This window comes from Leptonotus elevatus, chromosome 5 (genome assembly GCF_054856555.1).
Source record: "Leptonotus elevatus isolate MCC_2025b chromosome 5, RoL_Lele_1.0, whole genome shotgun sequence".
In the NCBI taxonomy this organism is placed as follows: Eukaryota; Metazoa; Chordata; class Actinopteri; order Syngnathiformes; family Syngnathidae; genus Leptonotus; species Leptonotus elevatus.
Window position 1 is genome coordinate 9973376 of NC_141243.1, and position 26176 is coordinate 9999551.

Here is a 26176-nt window from a genome sequence, read left to right on the forward strand (position 1 = left end):
ATGTTGCTGATCTTGTTTGGGTTCAACAATAAGGTGAACAGCGAATGACCTTTGTTTTTTGCAGCCCTCCCGCAGGAAGACTTGTCAGTTTGAGGTTCTGTCATGGACTGGTTGGAGTCACTCGAGGAATTATGCTCAGTGAAATGACCCCACATGAATGTGCACACGTCATTAAAATGATAGCTTAACTCATTCACTGCCATTGACGGCTATAGACGTAAAAAAATAATTTGAACTATTTCTATTAGTTTAAAAATGTTCCCCACTTTTGTTAACAAGAGTATGAAAACCTAGAAAAAAATATTGTACACTTAGAACTGATATAAAATTTGTGATTAATCGTGAGTTAACTAGTGAAGTCATGCAATTAATTACAATTTTAAAAAATTAATCGCCTGACGCGATTTAAAAAAAAGAAAAGATTATTAAAAATTAGGGGCCTTGGGCCATTAAAATTGTTCATCGTAATTGAATCGCATGACTTCACTAGTTAACTCACGATTAATCACAAATTGTATATCTGTTATAAATGTACAATAAAAAAAAAATCTAGGTTTTCATACTCTGGTTAACAAAAGTGGAAAAAATGTTAAACTCATAGTAACATTTCAAATAAAATAATGACGTTTATAGCCGTCATTGGCAGTAGATGAGTTAAATAATTAATTCATGGTTTTATAGATCGATATTGGGCTCAAAAATCAAAATCAATTCGATATCGATTATTCGATTTTTTTTAAACCCAGCCGCAATCGGTATTGATACATACTCAAAAATTGAGTACTCCTGGTATCAGTCTGAAAAATAGTGGTAAGGAATATCCCTTGTTATTCTTTTGCTCTACGACAAGCTGCATTATCATCTTGAAAAATGATTGCCAAACATGCTTTCAATCAAAGGAGTCCAAAAAAGGGACCAAAACCTCGATGGAAAGTTGTGCTTTTATTGCCGTTGTAGCGATTGCCATCTTTCCGGTCGGTGCCTTTAAGCAATTCACCAGCGACTGCGGAAAATGGAATGCTGCCATCTTCACAAATCTCAATGGAAAGGCACCCAACAGAAGCCCGTGCCAAAAGAACAGAGCGACGTGTGTAGCAACATGCATGGCGTGACGCTAATAGCAGGACCTGCTGCCCGTGGGGACTGATGGAGAGTAATGTCCGAGGAGGCGGCCACCGTGAAGACAGCCGAGGAACCCCGTGCACAACAGCTGCGACTTGAACACAAAACCCAGCAACTTCCTGCAAACGTTCCGCTTTTTCCATTTTCAGCATCAAGGCCGTCTCGTCCATGAGCGGCGTTATGAAAGCCATCTACATTCTTAACTACCTCACGGGTGAATGCCGGGGGCAGGGAAAGGTGCGTTTCTATAACAACCGAGTGCAAAAAAGGAGAAGACAGAATTTGACGCGAGCAGGCATGTCTGGTGAGAAGGAAGAGGACATGGCAGAGGAGGAGTGGGAGGAAGAGTGCATGAAAGACAGTGTGGGTCTTCTTGTACCAGGGAAAGTCCAACTTCGTTTTGCTTGCGTCTCCTTTTATAGCAAGGCCTCGTCAACAAATCAATGTTGTTATACAACAGGTGGGTCAAAAGTCAGCGTCAAGCCACAAAATTACATAAACCACAAAGTTGTGTCAAAAAAAAAAAAATACTGTACGAATGAAACGGTCCCCTCCAAAAGTATTGGAACGGCATGGTCGGCTTTGTTTTTGTTGTATAATGAAGACTTTGGGGTTTCAGACCAAAAGATTTACATTTAGATGCGTTAAACACCTTTTGTTTGAAGCAACCCACAGACATCAAACTGAGAGGGGAAGTCAACCCCCCCACCCCCAATTTTTTTTTAGACAATAATATGTTCTATCCACTAGTCTAAATATGGTATTCTGGGTAATCCTGCAGTTTTTATCAATATACGAAGGCAGCCATTTTGCCACTTGCTGTCGAGTGAAAATGGCATCACAGTTGCGCGGGTCTCAGGTAACAACCAATCACAGCTCGGCTTCAGAATACAGGTGAGCTGTGATTGGTCGTTGCCTGAGCCCCGAGCAACTGTGATGTCATTTTCACTCGACAGCAAGTGGCAAAATGGCCGCCCCACTGACATGGATATAAACGGCTGGATTTTCTGCATAACTCATATTCCACAAATGTCATATTTAGACTTATGAGGTCACATATAACATATTGTCAAGAAATGTTTAAGGTTGACGCCCCCATTAAGTTGTGGTGATAGACTTAATCCATTTCACTTTTTCCTTTGATGCGTTTCGGGTCATTGTCATGTTGCACAATGAAGCCTCTCCTGATTAATTTGGAGGCATTTTTCTGTAAAGGTTTTATAGCCGCCATAATGACTTGAGCCCGAGATGAGCCCGAGATGAGCCCGTTCCTGAAAGCAGCCATGCAATCCGAAGCCATGCCATGATGGACGCCATGCTTCACAGATGAGCTTGTGTGTTTTGATCATAAGCAGATCCTTTCTTTCTCCGTAATTTTCACCTTACCCGAGACCAAACCTCTACCAAAGTGATGGAATTCTCCTCATGTCACATTATTTTGTCAGCGTGTCCCAAAATTATGTGGCTTTTTTGGAACCAACGAAAACTTTATTAACTCATTCACTGCCATTGACGGCTATAGACGTCAAAAATTCGTTTGAACTATTTCTATTAGTTTAATTTTTTTTCCACTTTTGTTAACAAGAGTATGAAAACCTAGAATTTTTTTTTATTAACGATATTAACTAGTGAAGTCATGCGATTAATTACGATGACAAATTTTAATCGCCTGACGCCCCTAATTTTTAATAATCTTTTCTTTTTTAAGAAAAAATGATTATTACAAATTAGGGGCGTCAGGCAATTATCATTTGTAATTGTATTTAATCGCATGACTTCACTAGTAAATTTTTATTTTTTTAAAGAAAAGATTTGAAAAAGATTATTAAAAAATTAGGGGCGTCTGTCGATTAAATGTTTTAATTGTAATTAATCGCATTACTTCACTAGTTAATTTTTATTTATTAAAAAAAAAGAAAATATATATATAAAAAAAAAAGATTATTACAAATTAGAGGCTTTGGGTGATTAAAATGTTTAATTGTAATTAATTGCATGACTTCACTAGTCACGAATCACAAATTTTATATCTGTTCTAAAAAATTTCTAGGTTTTCATACTCTTGTTAACAAAAGTGGAAAAAACTGTTAAACTAATAGAAATAGTTCAAATGAATTTATGGCAGTGAATGAATTAACATGTAGATGAAGCCCCGCCGCTATTTCACTCCGTTTTTCGAGAGCCTTCCCCTGTTGCCTCGTCTCTCTTTTCTTCCTTCAAAACAAACAACGGACCAGCAGCGCCTATAAGCGAGCTCGGTCAAAGGAGCGCACCAATACACAATGATCCAATTGGAGGCCATTAACTTGAAGGTTAATTGAACCGGCTTTCACATCCCAATGTTTATTGTAAAAAGACAAAGGAGTGCACGGTTTCAGAAGAAGAAAGTCACATGGCTTTGCTGTCGTACCTTAGTGCTTATTAAAACACAAACTTACATCTCTGATGAAGTACTCCAGGGTAGCATAGGCGATGGCGATGCCGTCATGGGTGCTGGTGCCCCGGCCCAGCTCGTCCAAGATGACCAGGGAACGCTCGGTGGCGTGAGAAATAATCTCCGAGGCTTCAGTCAACTCCTCCATGAAGGTACTGCGGCCTTTGTAGATGTTGTCCGACGCTCCCATTCTGATCATCAGATACAAGGAAGAGGTAGTCAAGGTTAAAAGTATGACAAAAAAAGACCTGAAAACATTTGCATGTACTCAAATTGTGATGCGTTTGGATGCTTTTGTACGGAAAAGCTATATAATACTGTACTGATAGAATTCAAAATGCTATGCAAATAACACATACATACTAGAAAAAATATCGATATTGGCCCATGCAATATGCATATCGCAAAGACATTGACATTTTATGTTTTTATCTGACGACCCAAATATATATATTTTTTTTTACAGACATTCAGGACCATCACGATTTTAAATAACCCAACAAACATTTATCTAAAGGTTTAATTCATTCAAAAATTATTCCTGTGCAAAATGTTCAGACATCAATAATGTATACTGATTCTAAATTAGTTTTATCATAAACTTAACATTCATAGTTTTTTCTTAAATGCCACAATGAAGTAGTTGGTAGCTACATGTCAAAACATGTCTTGTAAAGCACCCATCCAGCATTCTGCCACTTGTGCAAAATTCCAACTTACAAAAACATTTGAGTGTAACACAACATAAGAACAACAGCTTTTAATAATCCAAAAGACAAAATTCGATTTCACGATTGAGCAAATTTTCAACGATTCGATTTTTAAAATGACGATATATCGAATTAATTCGATTTATTGCCCGGCCCTAGACGTTAACTAAAATGTGCACCGCCATCCAATAGTTGAACATTATCGAGAGGTAATTACAATTAATAAACTACGAATACATAGAGTTAGCTAATTTTGCCGCATAAAAAAAAAATGCAATTCTCTTCATTATATAATACAAATGTCATTTCTTTAGGTACATTTTAAATATCGCAATAATATCGATATCGCAATATTTAGCAACTATATTGCATGATTAGTACATACTAATATGCCAGCGACAAATGACGACAGGCAGAACAATTACATGTTTGTCCACTAGATGGCAGAAGGTAAAATGAATGCGTATATCCACCTAATGCCATTCATTCAACTGAATGACAACTTTGGGCCCAAAGAAACAGGCCGACATTTCACGCTAAAGTACATTTTGCCGTAAACTGAGATGTAGGCATGGGTCGATATTAGATACTGACAGTATGATCGCGTGGTATTACGGTATCACGCTGTCAAAATTACAGCTCTAAAATGTTTTGAAATATTTGGGTAAACACAAAAAAAAAAAAATGCATTTATCTGAACACAAGCCTTTTTATTTTTAAACATAATATTGAATATTTGGTAAACTTGTCATGTTACGTTTAAACGAATAAATGTGGAAATTCTTCTGTTTTAACTCTTCTTAGCAAGTCCCAGTGTCCCATCACTGGTGAGCTATTTTTAGAACAGACCCGTGGCCCCGTCCACACAAAAGCCAGTTTCAATGTATCCTCACAAGTTTCTTACCGTTTAAGCCGTTCGTCCACATGACGGTGGCGGTTTCGGAGCTTGAAACCGATCACTTTTGAAATCGAACTCCAGTGTGGAAAGATTTAAAAACGCGTCCGTCTGGACACCATATGCAGGATACTCCTCCAGTGATGATGTAATGGTCGCAGATGTGCTAATTCTCACGGTATTGCGCGCGAACCGTCAGTCTGTCAACAACAATGGCGGATAGCCGCATCGTAGTCATTTTGCGCAGCCTCCTTAGCTTGCTTTTGCGGCAAAATATTTTGTTTCTTTATTCCCACATTCAACAAGCGGTGTTGTACTTGAACCGCCCGCCATTGTCGCTTCTACCATGTTCGTCTTTTTTATGTTTTGATACATGCAAAGCCATGTTTGTTCTGTAGATTGCAATAAAGTTAGGGGGGGGAGCATTTATCTTCTTCTTCTACGCTTTCCGTTAACTGCCCGTGGCTGCGCTACAGCGCCACTCCAGACATGGCATATACATTACAACCGTTAAACGTCCTCAGCGTCTTCTTTTGGACACACGCAAGTGTTGAAATGTTTCTGTGTGTACGAGATTTGCTTTGCTTCCATCTGGGCGGGGCCTTATGTTGTCTTTGGAGCTAATGAGCAGTTGCTGGCAACTTATTATTATTATGTTTTTAAATAAATCAGAGCAAAAGCTGATCGCGTTGACAGTATCTCTGTCGCCTTGCTACCTCCCTCCATGCATAACTGCTTCTAGAGAAGCAGAATTTGTTTTGTTTTTTTCAAAGAAGCGGTTCGTTCATTCAACCCTGCAAGCAGCCAATCATTTTGACAAGAAAAAACTCATCGCCAGTGACAGTCTGTGGAAAGCCTTCCTTTCACATGCCATTTGGCTTTTTAATTCCACTAGGAAGAAGTATGATACATCAGTATATTTGGTGCTAATCCAAATTAATTGAGTTTTGAGGAGGTCGGTGATCAAGTACAATTCTAATAATTGCTGAAATGTGCATCAATTCCCCAAAAGTTTTGCATCACTTTTACCTTCAAGTGCGTCTTCGCAACCCCACTTAATTACCCTTGAGCGTCATACCTTTCAATGAACTGCGCAAACATGGACCTCCCATGTCGCCATGGTTACGCCTCATGCTATACGGTAGCAGGCATGCAGCTGCATTACATGCGCTCATTTACAGCGATGTGTCCGTGCGTGACAGAGACTCGAGGGAAATTATTGCCGATCTATAGCTTGGCTGTGTAGACCGGGCACAATCCGATGAAAGGTTGCGAGGTGTTCGCGCACGCTCGTGTCGTGTGTCCACAGGCGAGAGGACGTGCACTTCCAGTGTCCAGCTGGAGCTCCTCATTCCCGCCAAAAACACCGTTTGTGAAAACGGGTTCCATTTATCACCACTCACATCTTTCCAGTAAACACGCTTAGCCGCATCGCACGTGTTTCCGAAAAACGGCTTCACTTCATTTGCTATCCCATTATGACGCTGGTCAATGGCGTCGCTCATGTGTTCATGCATAAGCAAATAGATGCATGTCAATAAATTTGAATATTGATGGGGTCATTTATTTCAGCATGTCAATTCAATTCAATTTTTTTAGACTCATACCAGTCCAAGTATTTAGTCTAGTACTTTTACTATATTAAATTTCAATTCACATAATGACAACATTTTGTAGATGATGATTTACCAATGTGTCAAACTGCCACCGGGTAGCGCCAACTACTGCCAAGGAGGACTTAAAGAGAGTAAATGCCTGATTTTTTTTTTTGTCTTAAGTATCGGTTGCTGGTATCATTAGCCTCCACGAATACTGATATCAACCCTTTAGGGAATCAGGACCTCACAGTCTTAACAAAAAAGATACAAAGCAAAGATCATTCAACAGTAGTCACAGAAATATTTCAAGCCTAAGGTAAGATTTATGTAATTTTTTTACATGGCAAATTCCCATTGACTTTTTTTTAATATATATATAATTTTAACACAAACCTACCAAATAAATCTTATATGATATATATTCATTAGTTTAATAAAGACTATTTATTTGAAATGCATAATCCTCAGGTTTATGTAGTGTAGTACTACTAAAGTATAATTACTTTTTTTTTTATGTCTGAATTCAGTTTCATTCCAAAAATAGAAAAATTATTTATTATTTATTAACTCATTCACTGCCATTGACGTCAAAAATTCATTTGAACTATTTCTATTAGTTAAATATTTTTTCACACTTTTGTTAACAAGAGTATGAAAACCTAGATTTTTTGTTTATTGTATTAGAACAAATGTAAAATTTGTGATCAATCGTGATTAATTACGATTAAAAATTGTAATCGCCAGACGCCCCTAATTTTTAATAATCTTAAAAATAAAAATAAACGATTTAAAAAAATTATTTTTTTTGTTGTTTTTTTAAAGAAAATATTAAAAATTCATCAGGCATCAGGCGATTGACTTTCCTAGTTAACTCACAATTAATCGCAAATGTTATATCTGTTCTAAATGTACAAAAATTAATATTTTCTAGGTTTTCATACTCTTGTTAACAAAAATGAAAAAATAGAAACTAATAGAAATAGTTCAAATGAATTGTTGACGTCTATAGCCGTCAATGGCAGTGAATGAGTTAATACTAAATGCATAAACCTGAGGATTATGCATTTCAAATAAATACGTTTTAGTAGACGAATGAATATGTAACATATAAGGTTTATTTGGTAGGTTTGTTTTAAAATTATCCAAAAAAAAAAAAGTATGGGAATGAGAATTTACATGTGAGTGATGATGTTTCCTTCTTGTGGTGTAAGATTATTCCTTTGTTGAGCTGAGGGCCCCCTTTGTTGTTGCAAAATACAAAGAAAACAAAGAAAAACTCGTGCGTCGTTAAATCTTTGATTCCAGATGAACTCGTGCGAGATCTCACACTATGGGCCTGCTTTCTTAAAAGTTTGCACACGCAAAAATGGGCAACAATTGGATTGCTCCCATAAACAGATGTGGAAGCTGATTTGCTATTCAGACACCAAGAATGTCGGCCAAATGCGCTGAATTGCTCTGCAGACCGTTTTGGGCTTTTAATTCATTCTTTATTGCTTATCATTTCGTTAGGGAATAAAACATTTTAAATCCAGACAATTACCGAGCTATTCGCATAGAAGCTGCGCTATATGTTGACCCACAAAGAGCATTCGCTGCTGCGAGTAATCAGCGTGTTACACAATACTCCGATGGCTCCACACTGCTTTTGTCAGCTCTTTCGACTCGACTCCGATGTGCGGGAGCGCTTTCCTGCGCGATGGCTTAATTTATAAGCGCGCATGCTGTGAAAGGCCCGAGCAGACGTGTGTGCCGCCTACGAGGAGGAACAGGCGGTCTGTAAACTATTAAAAAGGCGGGACGCAGCAACAGATCACGACAACGCTAACCGAGGACGATGACGATGTCACATCCGCGCCATCTCCGCCGTTCGGCTACAGGACCTTTTCAAAACACGCTTCCTCCTCTTAGCTGTTTCCATAACGACCGTGGAGGGATGCAGGACTGCGCTTTGTAACCTTCGGGACTTAATGCAGACAAGAAAACGCACAAAGCGGCCGCAAACATGCACATTTGCATCAGTGAGCGATCACTCCTGGAATCTGCTGCTGAAGAACAAACAAAAATAAGTAACTTATTTTTATGTACTGTAAAAAAACAAGAGCGTGGGAGGGAGGGGAAACAAAAAATGTGCGAGCTGCTGCGCCGCTTAGCAGCTCGTTGCTAATCAATCACGGGGATCATCTAAGACAGGATAGCCCATTAGACACCCACGCAGCATTTCATTACCCCCGCCAAACCCGCCAAGTCTGCTCATTCCAATCCGCTTCTCGAAAATCTTCCCACCCAATCAGTCTCCCTTACACTTATTAGAGCAGAAAACTCGCAAAATGAAACGACAATGTTACACATAATAGATGCGGCGGAGGGCCTTGGGTGGGTGTTTATTATCCATACAAACTTTGCTCTGTCCCAATTTGAAACTGATAGGCTGACAAAAGAAATGCGGTAGGTGAAGACAGAACGGCCCTCTTCTCTCAGGGGACACTAATGAGTTCATATATGCATTTTTCTAATAGAAAGGGAATAATTAACCTCCAGCTCGATAAAATCCCGACACAGATACCCCCCCCCCCCCAAACAAACACAGGCATAACTCCAACATAGAGTGCACAATGATTGCTTCCTGATGCTTTAAACACCTTTAAAATGACTAGACTAAGTGCAATTTCTGGAGAAATTGCGTGGGAATGCTGAAAGCTGAATGCTTATGAAGTAAACTGAAAGATAAATGATGTGAAAATTACAAAGTTATTAATAGGGGTGGGAATCTTTGGATGTCTCACGATTCTATTCCGATTTTTGGGCCTGCGATTCGATTCAGAATCGATTTTCGATTAGGAACGATTTTTGCTTGAAAGTGATTTTTGCTTCAATTTATAGATGTTTAAGGAATTGTAATGATCTACTCCAATCTGACTTGCTAATGCTAATTAGCGCGCTACTCGCGGCACTTTTATCACTCAAAAGAACAGCCCCACGCTGCAAAAAAACAACTTTTATTGGAATAACTTGATCGTGACTTTTTCCTTCTACTCTCTAATGTGGCTACAACTTAACAGTGTATCAGACCGCGTGGAACCACACTGCCTCTAAGTGGCCAAATCGGGTACAACATGAACAGCGCTCCCAATAAAGGCACACACAAACAAAGGGAAGACAGTATAAAATAATTCAAATAAAATCAATTTGGGGACATTTAAAATCGATTCTGAATCGTACTAAATGAGATTCGCGCTTGTTATGGGAATCGATTTTATGGCACCCCCCTAGTAAATAACTATTAATTACAAGTAATAGTATTACTAGTAATTATTAGGTAGTATCTTGTAGTTGAATGATAAATAAATAAAAAGAAAACTTGAACTGCAATCTGTATAAAGTGGGATTTGAACCAGCGCCTCTTGTTCACCGGTCAGAGCTCTGCTGGAGTCCACCTGCGCCACAGAGGACTTGGTGTCATCATTGAAGTGTTGTGAAATGTAATTGAGAGATGTCTTGCTGAACCAGAGTGAATGTGTCATTAAACATTAAATTGAGTGCATTAAATGTAAGGCGTGTTAAATTAATGATGAAAGATAAGTTGCGTGAAAATTACAAGTGAGCAATTGTAAAATAATTATAAATGAAAAAAGAAAAGTTGAATTGGAACCACTAATTTTCAGCAGTAAGAAGATATTTTGTCTATAGTTAATATGATAACTTAATTGTTTTTCATGTACAATTAATACTTTCAAAACCACATTTTGCTATCAACTTAAAAAGACACCACAGGTGCTCAGAGCTCAAGTAACGACCAATCACGATCACCGGTTTTCTGCGTTTGATCATGTGACGTGAGAAAACTGAGCCATGATTGGTCTATCTTACATTATTTCCAATGGGAGATATTGCTCCGGTTTTCTTACAGTCCAAAAGTTCGGCCGTATTTTATTGGGGGGGGGGGGGGGGGGAAGCTTCAAAACAAGGAACAGATTTTGAACATAAAGGTTGCAAAGATAGGATCTGTCTCAATTTGGCACCAAAAAAAACCTAACTCAATGTCCAGTGATGCAATATGTACCAATCATCGATATACCTTGACGCTATGTTTTTATTGCTTTCTGTCACTAAAAGGCATTTAGAGCCCTGATAACCTTAAAGTGACTTCACTGGCCTAAGGACCACACAGCAACATAACCTCATTACTCCAAAATGAAGGCTAAAACACGCACATGCACACACACTCCCCTGGTATGCTGACCGTGTTTTGGCTCCCACCGAGTTAATTCATAAGAACATGCTTAAACCCACGAAAAAAAAGACAATTACACACATCTGCAAGTCATTTTGTCTAATCACAGAGTGCAGCGGGGCCACAAATACAGAGAGAATATTGTATGTTGTACAGTGAGGAGTGGAACGTGCGCATCGAGCTGAGCAGAAAAGCAAGATCTCCCTCCGACAAAGACGAATTGTATCGGCAATGCGCGAACACAAAGCCTAACCATGCTTCATCTGCCGTGCGGCAAAGGACACGATGAGATTACCACGGATTAGCCAGGAGTGTCACGCCTAAAAATACACTCGACTCGATGATACTTGTTGATAGATTCTTTCTTTTTTTTCTACAGGTTGTCAGACAGACTCGACACATGCAATTACTATAATAATAAAGAACAGACCCTTCATGGTCGTCACGGCAACTGTCCATCAATATGAAAGAAATACTGTCATTTGCGATACACTCTGACAATCGAGTGGAATCGAACCTAATGTCATTCAATTTTGAACATGTTTGAACAAAGTCTGAGAGTATAAAGAGAGATTGAGAGTGTCTGGCGAGTGTCCTCTGCAACGTTTTGCAACATTGAACGAAGCCCGTCGAAAAAGCAAAACTCGCTCAGTGAGATACAGGCTTTAGGGAGGAGGAATGTACAACCTCTATGTGGCACCAAATAACAAGCTAAAATTCAAAAAACATTTTCATTAACTCATTTGCTCTCCAAAACGTTTAAATTTTAAATATTACCATGCTCCCAAAGACATATTCATACGTTGTTGTTTTTAAATGCTAGAGCATACAGAAAGAAGGCTTTCAGCCACTGAACTGGAGAGACTAGTTGAAGCAATGGTAGTTATTACAAAAAAACGGCCAGCAGGTGGCAGCAGAGTATAAGAGATCAACCAGGGCCATGTTGAAAAAAAGCTTTTCAACAGGTTTGTGAAGAATGATAAAACTTATCTAATACTAATTGCTGAAAAATGGAAACCGACCTCTAATCTTTCTTTTGGTAGGTTTCATGTTTTTATAGCAATAAAACACAATATTCTGTGGGCCTTGCTAAATCAGTCCAAATCCACAGCCGGGAGCGAAGGGGGTTGCTTCAGTGAAAATAGCTGGGAGCAAACGAGTTAATGAAAAAATAAAAAAGCTTTTTAAAAAAACTAAAACTAACTGAAACTACATTTTACATTTACATAACAAACTAAAACAAACGAATAATTATAGAGAAAATGTCCTTAGTTTTTGTCTTTGGTAATTAATTTAATACATGAGACTTTGGGGTTGATTTTAAAAGTGATTTAAGTATATTTATTTCGGTAAGGACGTTTGAAATTGTGTCGCAGCAGCCGACAGAAAAGCACCTTCAGATGACACCGCTCCGAGCTGACAATATTGCATGTTTGACTTTTGGCTCCAATGACTCGCCTTGCCCGCTTTTTCATTTAATTCGGCCGAAACGCAACGCTAGGTAAGAAGTGCGTTACTTTTTTCATTTTACCGTGGTATATATTAAAACCTTGCACGCAAGTAATACAAATTGTTTTAAACGAAAACTAACACAAAAACTCACTAAGCATTTTTGAAATAATTACAAATAATAAATACAGATAAATGAACAGAGCCACCCTGAAAACTAATTGAAATGAAATGTAAAAAAACGAAATAAAAACTATAATGACATTTCCAAACTAGAATGTATTAACCCTGTCTGGCACTAATGTTTGTTTTCCACTTCTCTGAGGTGCATTTGCATTGCCTGCTAATCTCTTATTCAGGATTTGATTTGAACAAGTTGCTTGAGAGTCAATAAAACCTTCAAAAAGTCTATTTATCCACAGGTGTCACACATTTCCCACTGGAATGGATCCTACCTGGTGTAAATGCCATCCAAAATGCCCAACCGGGCCTCAGAACTGGGCACACGGGAGCCCATTTGGGCCATAACACAGATGAGGGCCACCTGGCGGATGTAGGAGCTCTTCCCCCCCATGTTCGGGCCAGTGATGATCATTGTTCGTTTTCCATCAGCCTGCAGTGAGGTGGAAGCGAGCGGTTGTAACACAGACAGCGATATATGGTAAAAAGATATTTGGATGCTGAGGAGGTGGGCGGACGCCAAGCTTGGGCTTGTTGCAACAGAAACCCACTCAAAGAGTGCGCATGTGCTGTCGTGCACATCTGTGTGTGTGTGTGTGTGTGAGAAAGACTGCATATGTGCTGCTGACATTTGACACAGCTGCGGGATTTATCTTAGCTTTAAAAGATTTTGCACGTTCCCGTGTGTGTGTGTGTTAGTGTGCATACCTGTAGTTTTGTGTGATTGGGCACATACTGGCTGTGCTCTCCCATGAGGAGATCTATAGCGGGGTGTCTTCCATCTTTGATCACAATCTGACGCTCGCTGTCAGACACCTCTGGCCTGCAACAGAAAAAAAACACACACATAGGTCAGCTGACTTTATCATATTAATAATAGTGTCCATCCATTCATCCGTTTTTCTAAACTGCTTAGTCCTCACACAAGGGTCGCGAGGGTGCTGGAGCCTATCCCAGCGGTCTTCTGGCATCAGGCGGGGTACACCCTGAACTGGTTGCCAGCCAATCGCAGGGCACACAGAAACAAAACAACTATCCGCACTCACAATCAGACCTAGGGACAATTTAGAGCATTGATAATATTATAATATATATTAAATATAATAATACAATTTATAATACATATTATAATTAGAGATTTATTTTAATACTCAACGTGCGCCCTTTGCAACTGTGGCGTCATCAATGCCCAACATTAAACACTTATGCCATCTACTGGTCTCAATTTTTTTTGTTTATAGTAGGCTATAGTACATCTTTAACTTGCCCATGTCGTACTGCATATACACACATGCGCACACACATATACATGCATACATATACTTTTTATATATAGGGCTGTCAGTTGATTACGATTTTTAATCATAATTAAAAATTTGTGATTAATCGCAAATTAATCGCACGTTATGTGTTCTAAACTTTAAATAAATATTTTTTTCATACACTTGTTAACATAAATTTGATCAAACTGAACAAAAATGATTAGTAAATGCAAATGTGGTTGTATCTTTTAGTTCATTGATATTGTAATTGTATAGTAAGTAATTCATGAATTTAGTTGAAGCTATACTAAACAGTTAAAAGGAGTGTGAAACATTGAGTCATTCATTTTTGTTGAGGTAATTTTTCTGCCACTAGGCAGCATTAGTTTTTCATGTTGGACATTGGTGACAGAAACAGTAAGTTTTTCTTTTCAAATTCAGAGCAATTGGTACTTGGAACATGACGCAACTTGTAGACCCTTGTAAATAAAACAAATAAACTAGTCACCAGTCCCCACAATATATTTTTACTAGGGATGCACGATAATGCTATTTTCAACCGATACGATAAACCAATAATTTAGAAAGTGCAAATGCCGATAATTGTTTGCCAAATTAACTTGAATACAAATATATTTTTGAGTCCTACTAAGTCTAACATGTACAAATGCATTGAAACATTGTGTAAAGCATCATGAAGCTGAATTTTATTGAAATCTCTGCTTCAAAGACATCCAGTAACTCATTTTGAGTTTCCAAAACAAAACAGTAATGTTTAAAAAATGCAACAAAAACTGCCAGGGTAACATTTTGCTGAGATACAGTAAAGACAGCCCACATTGTTGACTGCCATGTTGCCATGATGCATCTTCCGTGAACATGAGGTCGCGCGCATTATGACATCACAAATATGCGACACTACCATAGAAGAGGGGAGGGGTTGAGGAGTTGGGCACAACTTGAACCACAACCACAACAAATGGACCAATGTGGCATGTCTATTATTATCTGTGGATTTCTTTATTATCTGGTTTATCTGTTTGACGTCAAACTGGTCGATAATTGCCGATTATTATCAGCCGCCGATATTATCGTGCATCCCTAATTTTCACCACATTTATTATTGCTTAATTGTGTTATAGTGACTAGGGATGCAAAATAAAGCATAAGCAACTCAACTCTATATACATTTTTAATGCCTCTGAACATCGTATTTAATGATTGTTTTAATGCCGTTGAAGGCTTTCATTTCAGCACAATCCATTTAATGACTTTTCATGCTTTTTAATGACCTGCGGAAAACTTGTTTTCATTTCCGTAGCATTTTGACCTTTAACTGCAGCAAGGATTTTGCAGTAAACGTTTTTTTCTGATGACACTTGTTGGGTTGTATTTGGATATAGTGTGTGATGGCTTGTGTGTGCGCGCGCGCGTGTGTGTGTGTGTGCATCTCAGTGAGTGGGAGAAACGTTGGCGTTCTAGCTGAGCACGCTGCTGAGCCCAACGCACACACCCACGCACCGCCTGCCCGCCCGAGACTATAGGACATGACACAGGAAAAATGTATACACACACAGAGACTATATATTAATACACAATCAAACAATTCAAGCACACACACACACACACATACAAGTACACAGAGTAAAATTACATGAGGACATCACCTGCAATAGTCCCCATGTTTGGCCACCTCAGCCAATGAGAAGAGACAATCCATGGTTGCTAGGTGACTAATAGCCCTTTTCATGGTGTGATAGTGCTCCCCAAACTGACTGCAAGAGAGCAAGGAGAGGATGGAAGAGATTTGCAAGCGTAAATTACCGGAAATGCATAATTGGACTCTCAGTAGATGACACCGCTGGTGCACTTGAACACAACATGATTGTGGCAGGCGACACTACAGCGACTGAACAGTCTATGAGAGCCTGAATGTGCATGCGTGAGTGTCGTACTCCATAAAAGCGGTCCATTCCCTCTGGCAGTCCAGCAGCAGCTGCTCACGGAGCTGCAGAAGAGTCTTGTGGCGCTCCACCACAAAGGGAGAGTGATACCTGCCGACCGCTTTGGTGCTGCACAGCAAAAGGAGATGAAGTTGGATGAAGTTCGTTGTTTTGACTTCCTGAAAAGAAGTGATTTCGGAGATGCAAGTATTCTGCCTGACAGCAATGATATGGATTGTATGGTTTGTATGAGTTTCCTAACAAATAAAGCTGTGTAATAAGGCAGAAGTGGGGAATGCGTGTTACATTCTCGCAAAAACTAACAAAAGAAGACTTCAAAACGGTGCCTCCCCAAATAACGACAAAATATAGGAAGATGAGACATCTTTATTTTAGAATGAATAAGTCATAGATTTAATTCAACGACCGCTAATATGCACATTTAAAATACAACGGATTGACATCATAACCTTAAAAGGGGAAGTCAACTAAAAAATTTTTTAACAATTATAAGTTCTATACAGCCCCACTAGTCTAAACACAGTATTTCTGGACTATAAGCCGCTACTTTTTTAGCGGGAACCTGGTGCATTCAAACACCTGCGGATTGCAGTCGGGTGCGGCTTATATGTGTAACAAACTCGAGTATTCCCCAAATTTAGCTAGCGCGGCTTATAGTCAGGTCCGCCCTATAGTCCAGAAATTACTGTAATATTACATTTGTGTAATATGCGTTAAGCAGCTAAATCCAAACGTTTTAAGTCATCTCAGGGCGCGCCCATTTTGACTTAAAATTTGATCTGTCAAAATTAAGTATCAAAATAGTTATCGATTAATTTGTTGCTGCGCCAACGCACGTTTCTGATTGGTGGGCTGGTTCATGCTTGTTCTCAGTTGGCTGCTGGCCTGTGTTGGGACTGCGTGGGGCGGGGGGTGATGGGGGGGGGGGGGGTGGCAGCAAAGGCAGAAGAGAGTTGTGGCTGTTTGTATTCGAATGTGGAGATGAAACGAGAAAGTGAATAAAAAGAGATCAAATGAAACGCCAGACTGCAGTGGCACCTCCAGTCTCATGTAATCATTTAGTTTACCCCGTTTGGACCCCACCCTTTTGGCGATGTGCAGCGACCGGGCGCTATCCGCAGAGACGACTCGAACTCCGGCGGAAATCCGTAAATGGCATCAGCTTAAAGTCGAGACATGTTTACAAAGCACAATTTAAACTGCAATTTATCAGTTACGCGGTTGTACATGGGGAAAGAGCAGCCGCGAGATAATTCTACGTCGATGAATCCATGGTTCGGAAGGTGAGGAAGAAAGAAAACGTCGGGGCTTGCCATCATTCCGGGAGAATCCAACCCCTGGACATTGAAACTTCGCGTTCCAAGTCGCGAGAAGCATTGGAGCGATCCATCAAAACAAACTGGGAGGCCGCGCCGGACGGACGAGTTAGGCAGTGGTATGTGAATGGATCGTGAACGCCTGTTAAAGTGCACGGCACGAATAAGTAGTACCGTGTGCCGTGAGTACCGTGAGTGTACTGAACTCACTTTTTTACTCCAGTTGCCATTTTAAAACACATGGTAGAACGCTTGCTACCGTTTGATTTGAGCATGCATGCGCCAAGTATGGTACGGTGCGCACGTTTCGGAGCTGCAGTTACCTACCATCAGTAGCTCTGCGTAGACTGCGTGTGTGTGTTTATATTGGAAAAAACAAGGCAGACTGTCAATGCAAGATACAAAGTGTAAAATGACAACAATAATTTTTTTTGCATTTTACATTGGGATATAAAGGTCTTTAAAATGATCTATTAAAATGATCTGCTATTGCTTCTGTTGTGAAATTTTATGTATCAGTACTTAGTAATGGTATCGGTGAGTAGGGGTGTGAATTGCCTCGTACCTGGCGATTCGATTCGTATCACGATTCATAGGTCACGATTCGATTCAATACCGATTAATTCCGATACGAATCTATAAATTGATTATTGCGATATATTTTTTTAACTCAAATTCAGAAAATACTAATCAGTAAACTTCTACATGTACACTGTAAGATTTGTATGACAATTTATTTATTTATCTGAAAATTCAGGCTTATAACTGAGCCACTGCATTTAACAAACAGGTTGCATATTAAGGCTTATTGTTCCATTAATATAACATTCTTCCATGCTTAATGTATGAATCCTAACCCTAAGTAAGACGTTTTGTTAAATATTCCCATAAAAAATTGGTGTTTAAAAATCGACTCGGCCGCATATTGAATCGATTCGAGAATTGCGCGGTTATATCGCGATATATTGCCGAATCGATTTTTTCTAACACCCCTATCGGTGAGTAGTCAAAAGTTGAGTATTCGTACTGGTATTAGTCTGAAAAAAAGTGGTATTGAAAATCCTTAATTATTAATGAAACATGACAATTAGAGACATTCATTTCTAGTGAGAAAAGTTACAAATTCATCAGGGAAGCAAATAATTAACCGCTTCATTTGTGACAGTTTGGCAGCACTCACACCAAGGCGCTCTATTTTATATCCACAACATGCTAGGTAGTTTGCCAGTTCTTCATATAAAAACAATTCAGTACACTCTCTTTCTATGACTGTGTGTTGCAGCTCACCTGCTGACTTTCACCCAGTCACGAGGAACAATGGAGGATTGGGAGTTCTTCACCTCAATCAGAAACTGTCAGAAGAGGACACAAACACAGGCACGAAGCCGCGCCGTCACCGTTTTGGACTTGTCTTGCCACTCAGGCTCCGTCAGTAGGTACCTCCTGTCCTGACACACTTGTGTAGTCGAGGGCGGGGGCTTTCAACACAATGCGGACGTGTTTGCGATGGTCCTGAATCTCCTGCAGAACCTTCTGGATTTGCTCTTTTCGTTCCCGCAGCACCGGCAAGCCGGACAGGTCAGAGAAGAGCTCTGTCTTATTGCCACACCTGCAACATGACAGTGACATTATATTTCAACCATTCCGTCCCTCAATTGATTATTTACTCTTATAAAACCGACTTGGCTGCCTTCTCGTTAAGCACGCTGAGGAAGCCGTGGGCCGGGGCCAGCAGGTCCGGGGTTTCCAGCAGGAGTCCTCGAATGAGCCCGGAGCGGATCTGCGCTCTAATAGCCGGCAGCGAGGCTTGCAGTTTCAGCGCCAGGCGACAAAGGCTGCTGCTGATGAGGTAGAACTCCTGTGTGGACGACTACAGCACATTTTTCCAATCAGAAACGTTCAAAAATAACATCCATTCATTTCCCTTTACTTTTCACAGACGTTTTGCTGACAGACAACAAGATTAACACACTAAATCTGATCTACACTTGATAACTGGGGGCAAAATGTCAACGCATAAAAAATGTGTGTGATAAATTTCAGCTCCACTCGATATTGAAGCCAAGCAGCAAAAAGGCAACATGTGTATTTTAGCTCTAAGAAGTGTTTCAACAGAATGTTTCTCATAGGGGAACATGTTTATAAAAGCAGATGAAAAATGCCATAACACATCGAGTACATCCAAAATTATTTCAACACCTTGAAAAAATAAGATTAAGTATTTTCTGTGAATTGCATTTCCTTTTACTTGTGATGTTGTTATTGTTGTCTCAGTAAGGTGATCTAGAAACAAAATGTATTTTATTTATTTATTATTATTATTTCCTACAAACGAGTTCTTGGAGCCAACTAAAAAGAAAACACACACACAATAAATTAATAAATAAGTAAAATTCAGAAGCAATATCTGACTGTCACCGGTTAATTATCATTAAATGTTGATGTATTATTACTTTTTTCAAATTGTCATATATATAAGTTATTTCTGACCCTTGATTTTTTTCTTGCACCACAATGCCGCCTTCCAGAGAAATTGTGCTCTGAATTTCTAGTTTTTAAAAACAACGGGCACACAAAGCCATCATATGAAAATGATAATAATCATCAATATATTACTGAGCCAATAAACTATTATTGTAGCAACAAATGTAATGTTTATATTGTGATTTGTTTTGCAGCTTTAAAGGCCAAACCCGTGATCAGTTCAGATCAAAAGTATCGATTTATCAATGGCCATTCTCTCGGGAAGCGAAGCGAAGCAATTGCAGTTTATGATTGCCATTAGTGGAATTGCAGTCGACTTCTGCGTCATAACGGGTTAATGAGAGTCACAGGGGGAGAAAGCTTCCAGGTATTCATCACACACTACAAGTTCCCTCATTTCAGCCGCCCTCTGAATAGGTGCCTCATGGAATACATCACCTAACCCCCCCTACGACGCCAAACCCCGCCCATCATGAGAAGAGCCATTCCACACGGTCTCTCATTTATCTACCGAGGGCCCACATGACACTTACGGGTAAGCGCGTGTATTGAATGGCATTTATGTTGTTTTTGTCTATATGAAAGGTTTAAAAGTTGAACACCAAACGGGCGGTTGAGACCCTGTGACATTTGAAAGATGAATCAGATGGGAAATGAGATTATGTGAGACTGTCAGGCAATCTCTCAGTGGCTCTCTCTTTTTCAGAGAGTCTATGTCTCTCCTGCTCAGGGTTTCCAAGTATCTCCCTTAGGCCATGTATACAGGAAGCCGTTTTTTTTTTTTTTTTTTTTTTTTGCAAACGGGAGGTATTTGTCCGCGACTTGCCCTGTCATCCACACGTCTGCAGGGAAACGAAGGTTTCTAAAAACTCCGGCCAAAGTGAAGATTTGCATGCGCATATATACAGATCAGCGGCTGACGTTCCGTGCTTGTGTGACGCATGGTGAAGTGACGTCAAGAGATGAGCAGTATTTGGCTTACTGCCGCCTAGAGGCTTGGCATGCATCTCATAAAAGGCCCAATTTGTGGAAGTGGCGTCGCCAGACGGAGGCGTACTCTGATTGGACAGGATTTGGGGAACTGTTGCCACCTTACGGTCTGGAATAGTTATGAACGTACTTGAAAACACATTAATGCGGTTAGCTGTGGATGTTTTCTTTTGGTGGTGTGGACACTATTTTTTTCTACGCCCAGAGAAGGAAAGTATCCGTTTTTAAAAAATACCCCGCTACGTGTGTACATGGCCTTAGTGTGTCGTAGTGTTTCCCTCCAAGCGACTTGGTGCCTTTCTCTCAGTGTCTCAGTGTCTGTCTCTCTTCGAATCTCTTAAAGTGCCTCCGTTTCGGTCTCAGTGTCTCTCCCTGTTTTTTTCTGTCTTGCTCTTAGTTTCTCCATCTTTCTCTCTCTCTGTCTCTTTATCTTTGTTTCTTAACTCTCTGTGTCTCTTAAGTGCCCCAGTTTCCGTCTCAGAGTCTCGCTGTGTCCCTCAGTCTCTCTTCAAGTGTCTTTCTCTTTCCTTTCTCGCTTTCTCTCGTTTTCTCACTCTCTCATTTCCCTTTCTCTCTCTAATTCTGTGTCTCTACTTCTCTTTCTCTCTATATATATTTCTCTCTTTCTCTCTCTATATATTTCTCTCGCTCTCGCTCTTTCCCTCTGTCTCTCTGTCTCTCTCTCTCGCTCTTTCCCTCTGTCTCTCTCTCTCGCTCTTTCCCTCTGTCTCTCTCTCTCTCTCTCTCACACTCTTTCCCTCTGTCTGTCTCTCGCTCACTCTCTTTCCCTCTCTCTCCCCCATCTCTCCCTCCCTCCCCCCCTCTCTCTAAACTCTTTCCCTCTCCCTCCCTCTCTCGTCTCCCCCTCTTTAATGTCAGTAGTTACCTTTTTGTTGAATATGCTGCAAATTCCTCTCTCCAAATCAGGCAAATGCACCAGCAGGGATCTTGTGGAGTTTAACGTGAGCGAATCAGACTCCAGGATCTCCTGCACCGCATCCTGACGCTCAGAGATGGATCTAGTTCCAAGTAGAAAATAGGGTACCATAACTAGTAATAGTCATTCTGTTTATGCAATGGAAATAAGTATAATATAAGGATTTGTCAACAATTTCTTATAATTCCAACAGAACCTCATTTGACACATTTCATTTCTGTCATGTGTTAAGTATCACAAAGACAGCAGATAAAGAAAATCCAAATATAAGTAAGGAAAGCAACGTTACAAATAATCACATATTTTTCGTGTGCTGTAGCTTTCATGCATTGTTATGGAATTAATGGATGTAATCTGGGATTTATTGATGTTGAAATTATGCAGAGGAGCTGTCGTCATAAAATGAGAGTAGTGCTCAATTTCATCTTTAATCCCTCCTCTGTGAGTACGATACACTCACACACACACGTGCATGCACACGCGCGCGCGCACACACATGAATAATTGAATGAACTGGAAAAGTGTCAGCACATTATCAGTGAGAGATTGTTTCAAGCAAAGAGTTTTATTTCTGCCTGCAGTACCTACATAGCTTCTAATCCCAATATATTGTAGCACAGGGGTGCTCAATGTGTCGATCTTTGTCAACTTTTTTACTAGAGTGGTATTCATGAGTCGAGTTTCAAAGGGTTGAAAGCATTTACAGAAAATTTTCAAAATGCACACTTTTACCTTTTTTTTTTACAGCAATAAAGAAATTAGGTTTTTTGTTTTGTTACTTGTGGCTGAATTAAATCATTTAAAATGTTAGTTTTCTTTTTTTAAATGAAAAAAACCCCACTGGTGGTTAGCACGTCTCATGGTTCTGAGGTTGGGGTTCGAATCTGGGGTGAATCCTTTTCAGAACCAACACCACTTCACTATTTTTTCCTCCTTTCACTATTGTACCTTTTCTGGAAAGCTTCCAAGTAGCTAAATCGGCTTCATGTTTGCAGGTTATCGTACCACCTGCTGTCAGGTGTGCGAAGTCGCGCACTCACCGCAGGTCTGTGAGCGGACGGGTCACCCACTTCCTCAACAGCCTCCTTCCAAACGGAGTGCGCGTGTGGTCCAGCACCCACAGCAGACTGCCCCTCACACTACCATCTGTCTGTTATTGAAGACAAAGCAACATGAGAATGTGGTATGCACATTGAATAATTGCAAAATACAGCTTTGACTAACTAAGGGGAAAAAAAGAGGATAGAGGAATTGAACTGGGACCAAAACTTAGTGTGTGTATGTGTGCGCACAGGATGTTTGACACCCGCAGGAGTCGTGCTGAACCTTTGAGCCATCGCCCACGCAAGCCTAACTCTTCACTGAGCAATTTGCTGGGAACTGAGAAGCAGTTTAAGTCAGCCGCTAAATCTTTAGCGTACGCATGCAACAAAGAGAAAAAGCGGATTTTGTTGTACGTTGTGTTCGTGACAAGCCTCTGCGGTACATTCTGATCTGAAGAGCATTTGGATGGTTGAGAAGGCTTGCAAAATCAATGAGTGAATGCCTATCATTAAAATCTGCCTATCATCGAGCTAACAGGAAGTAAAGTTCTATACAGATGCATATTTTCTTATGAATCATTCTACATGGGCATAACAAATTATAATCTGATCAGATGATTTTAAATGGCAAAGATACCCCCCCCCCACCACCACAAAAAAAAAGTAAAACTAAAGAGGTGAAAAACAGTTGCAGTACATTAGCTCTCAGTCTTTCCACAAGATTAGAAATGATCTTTAAACATATCATTACAAACAATTTTGCTGAATTCACTTCCCTTACAGGATCTTAAGCATTGATAATGCACATAAAAAAAAAAGAAAACAAAAGATGACCTGATTGTTGATGATTTCCAAGTTCCTGAGGGTGGCCGCACTGAGGATCATCCCCTGCGACTCGCCAGTCAGACGTTGGAAGGAGCTACAAGGAATAACACACGGAATAACAAAATCATCCCACTATACAGCAAAAGCACAACATTGTCCATATTCTATGGATGGCTTTATGTGAAGTCTTTCTGACATAAACTGAACTCAGTTTTAAACAGTTTTCCCACACGTGAAACTTAATTCTTTGGCAAGGACCGCAGCATAAAATATGTGTTTCACGTGCATTTTTACATGACACAATGAATCTTGAACAGAAAAAAATGAACGTCTGAATACACCCTCAAACTGAAGAACAGTATTATATCGTTACTTTCACATTGCTTATTCATTTTAAAAAGAGGCAAGTGTGGACGTTTTTAGGTATATATGAGTCTGTTGTCGTATACCTTTCACTTCTAAGCACTCTCTCCAAGTTGAACTCTGTGAGGTACTGGATTAGAGGACCCAAACAGCAGATCAGCGGGCTCTCCAATGATGCCACTCTCGATAGAGAGCGACCGCCTAAACAGCGCAAACAGATTGTTATCAAATGTGGTCATGAACCACTTTAAGCCTCATCAACATAAACATAAAACACCCAACGTGCTGACTGTAAATAATAAAAATGGTTTTGTGTTGTTGTGAAACACTGTAACTATATTTTTTTCTACTTTTGTGAAAGCCGTCGTGCATCCCCCAAAAAAGTGGCAACTGGTCTTTAGGTATGCATCAGCAGCTCACAAGGCTATTTCTATTATTTCCTATGGTATTAACTGATGGAGCAAACTGGAGGTTGAAAAGCATCCTGGAGAGGATTTTAGTGGACTTTTAAGGTTCTGCTTCATTAAAACATATATAAACTGTAAAAAATGTGATGATAATGCAGAAGAATAGAACACACATACACACACCTTTAGCCAGTTCGTGGCAATAGAATTCAGTGACTGTGTTCATTGCAGAGGCAAACTCAAAGTGGGCGCTGTCCCTCTTCTCAACTCGCACCTTGTCGTCAGCCTGAGCACTGGAAAGAAACAACACGAATAAAAGCAAATGTAATTTCCCTCCCTAATGAAAGGGAAAAAAAACAAGAACACAGACACTATTCTGGCCATCTTTTCTCCCTTCACTCACACACGCACACACTGCATGCCCGCCGCTCCATCACATCTCATTCATTCATGCTGCAATGCTGCTTTCAAGGACTCGCTAGCTTTTTTTCCCGATCTGTTGTTGCCACGGCAACCGAGGCAAACATGTGGATATGGATGCAGTTTTCTTTTCTAATACACACACAGACACACACAAGACGTCAGCCGCTGGTCAGACGGGGAGCATCAATGTTATTGTTCCAATAAGCTCTATAAATCATACAAGTTCAAGCAAAGGATGAGTTTCTTATCCATCAGTCGAGCTCTGTTGAAGCGCTTCTACCAAACACTAAATAGGTTGGAAAAAGTCTTCAATAGTTTGAGGCTCACAGCAAAAAAATGTTTACCCCTCATTTGTAAGGCTCATAAACATCAGATAACAACAGATATTTTGCGCATATTTCATATCAGTAGGGTTGATGGGGTGTGGCTATTTTTGCTGGTTATTATGCATTTGTCTGATCATGTCAGCGCCGTGTCACCTATGCTTTACTGCAAATCCCTGAAGTGAAAATGTATGCTGGCGTTCCTGGCAATCCATCCTATATTTGGTTTCACCGATCACATTCAAGCACACATGGCGCAAAACTTTTTTTTACCCGTTCAACAAGGAAAATTACCCAAGGTAGAGTGTATATTTGGCCTTTAAAAAGAGAGAGAGAGCTAGCTTAAGAGCAAAAAGCGGTTAGCTAGATAGCTAGCTAGAAGCCGTTAGCTAGAAGCCGTTAGCTAGAAGCCGTTAGCTAGAAGCCGTTGCCGTTCGCTAGAAGCCGTTAGCTAGCTAAATAGTGATGAGTTATTAACATTGTTTTTTAGTTTTAATTTATATTTTAGCCGTTTTGGATTTAGTTGACTCAGTGTAGGCTCAATGAATTGTATTCTTGTCTGTGTTACTTTCATGAGGAAGGGCAACGAGTTCATACATTCATTCGCTATCTCTAAATGGGAGGGCCGGTCTCTACTGGTCGGAAGGGAGTCAGGCTTATTATTATTGTATTTTTTCTAATCTGATTTATACCCATGGGAACAGATTCTCTTGTATTCGCTGAGTTGTGGCCGGGTGTGTTGTGGGCTGATGGGAGGAGACTTCTAGTCTCCCACTTTTCTGAATAAGTATTGATGCCCCACGTTGGACGAGACAGACAACCTGATAGAACACGGCTTCAGTGTCATCAGCCTTTTGTCCTCAGAAGCTTCTGATAATTATTTACCTTTGCAAAGGGACTTCTTCACCAGAATCTCACCATTCAGTTAATTGAACACGCAAAGAGTACAATACTTAATATTGTCTACTCTAACAATAGCTAGATAGCTAGCTAGATAGATGGATAGACAGACAGACAGAACTGACTGCTGTTTGTAACTGTTCCTAATTGAAATAAGTGAAATTAGTTAAGTTTGAGTTGCAACTGCAGGCAATGACTGCCACCTCGTCCTCACAGCAGTTGCTAATCCCCTTTAAAATCTTTAAAAAAAAATAAAAAAAATTATAATAATGAATGACAACAGATGTCGAAAAGCATCATCCAGTCGGTTTTTTTTT

General features: G+C 39.9%; 1 protein-coding gene across 2 annotated transcripts in view; it reads right to left on the bottom strand.

Annotated features, from left to right (window-relative positions):
* msh3 (mutS homolog 3 (E. coli)) overlaps window positions 1–26176 on the bottom strand; it is a 42533-nt gene that overhangs the window by 8387 nt on the left and 7970 nt on the right. For both annotated transcript variants that reach the window (XM_086075450.1, XM_086075449.1), the window contains exons 9-21: window positions 24397–24506; window positions 23893–24007; window positions 23453–23537; window positions 22616–22725; window positions 21525–21657; window positions 18847–19034; window positions 18605–18773; window positions 18452–18516; window positions 15840–15956; window positions 15552–15659; window positions 13331–13445; window positions 12898–13055; window positions 3561–3747 (exon numbers count right to left, since the gene is read on the bottom strand). In XM_086075450.1, the coding sequence (XP_085931576.1) occupies window positions 3561–3747; window positions 12898–13055; window positions 13331–13445; window positions 15552–15659; window positions 15840–15956; window positions 18452–18516; window positions 18605–18773; window positions 18847–19034; window positions 21525–21657; window positions 22616–22725; window positions 23453–23537; window positions 23893–24007; window positions 24397–24506 (1660 nt within the window). The remainder of the gene's footprint in view (window positions 1–3560; window positions 3748–12897; window positions 13056–13330; window positions 13446–15551; window positions 15660–15839; window positions 15957–18451; window positions 18517–18604; window positions 18774–18846; window positions 19035–21524; window positions 21658–22615; window positions 22726–23452; window positions 23538–23892; window positions 24008–24396; window positions 24507–26176) is intronic.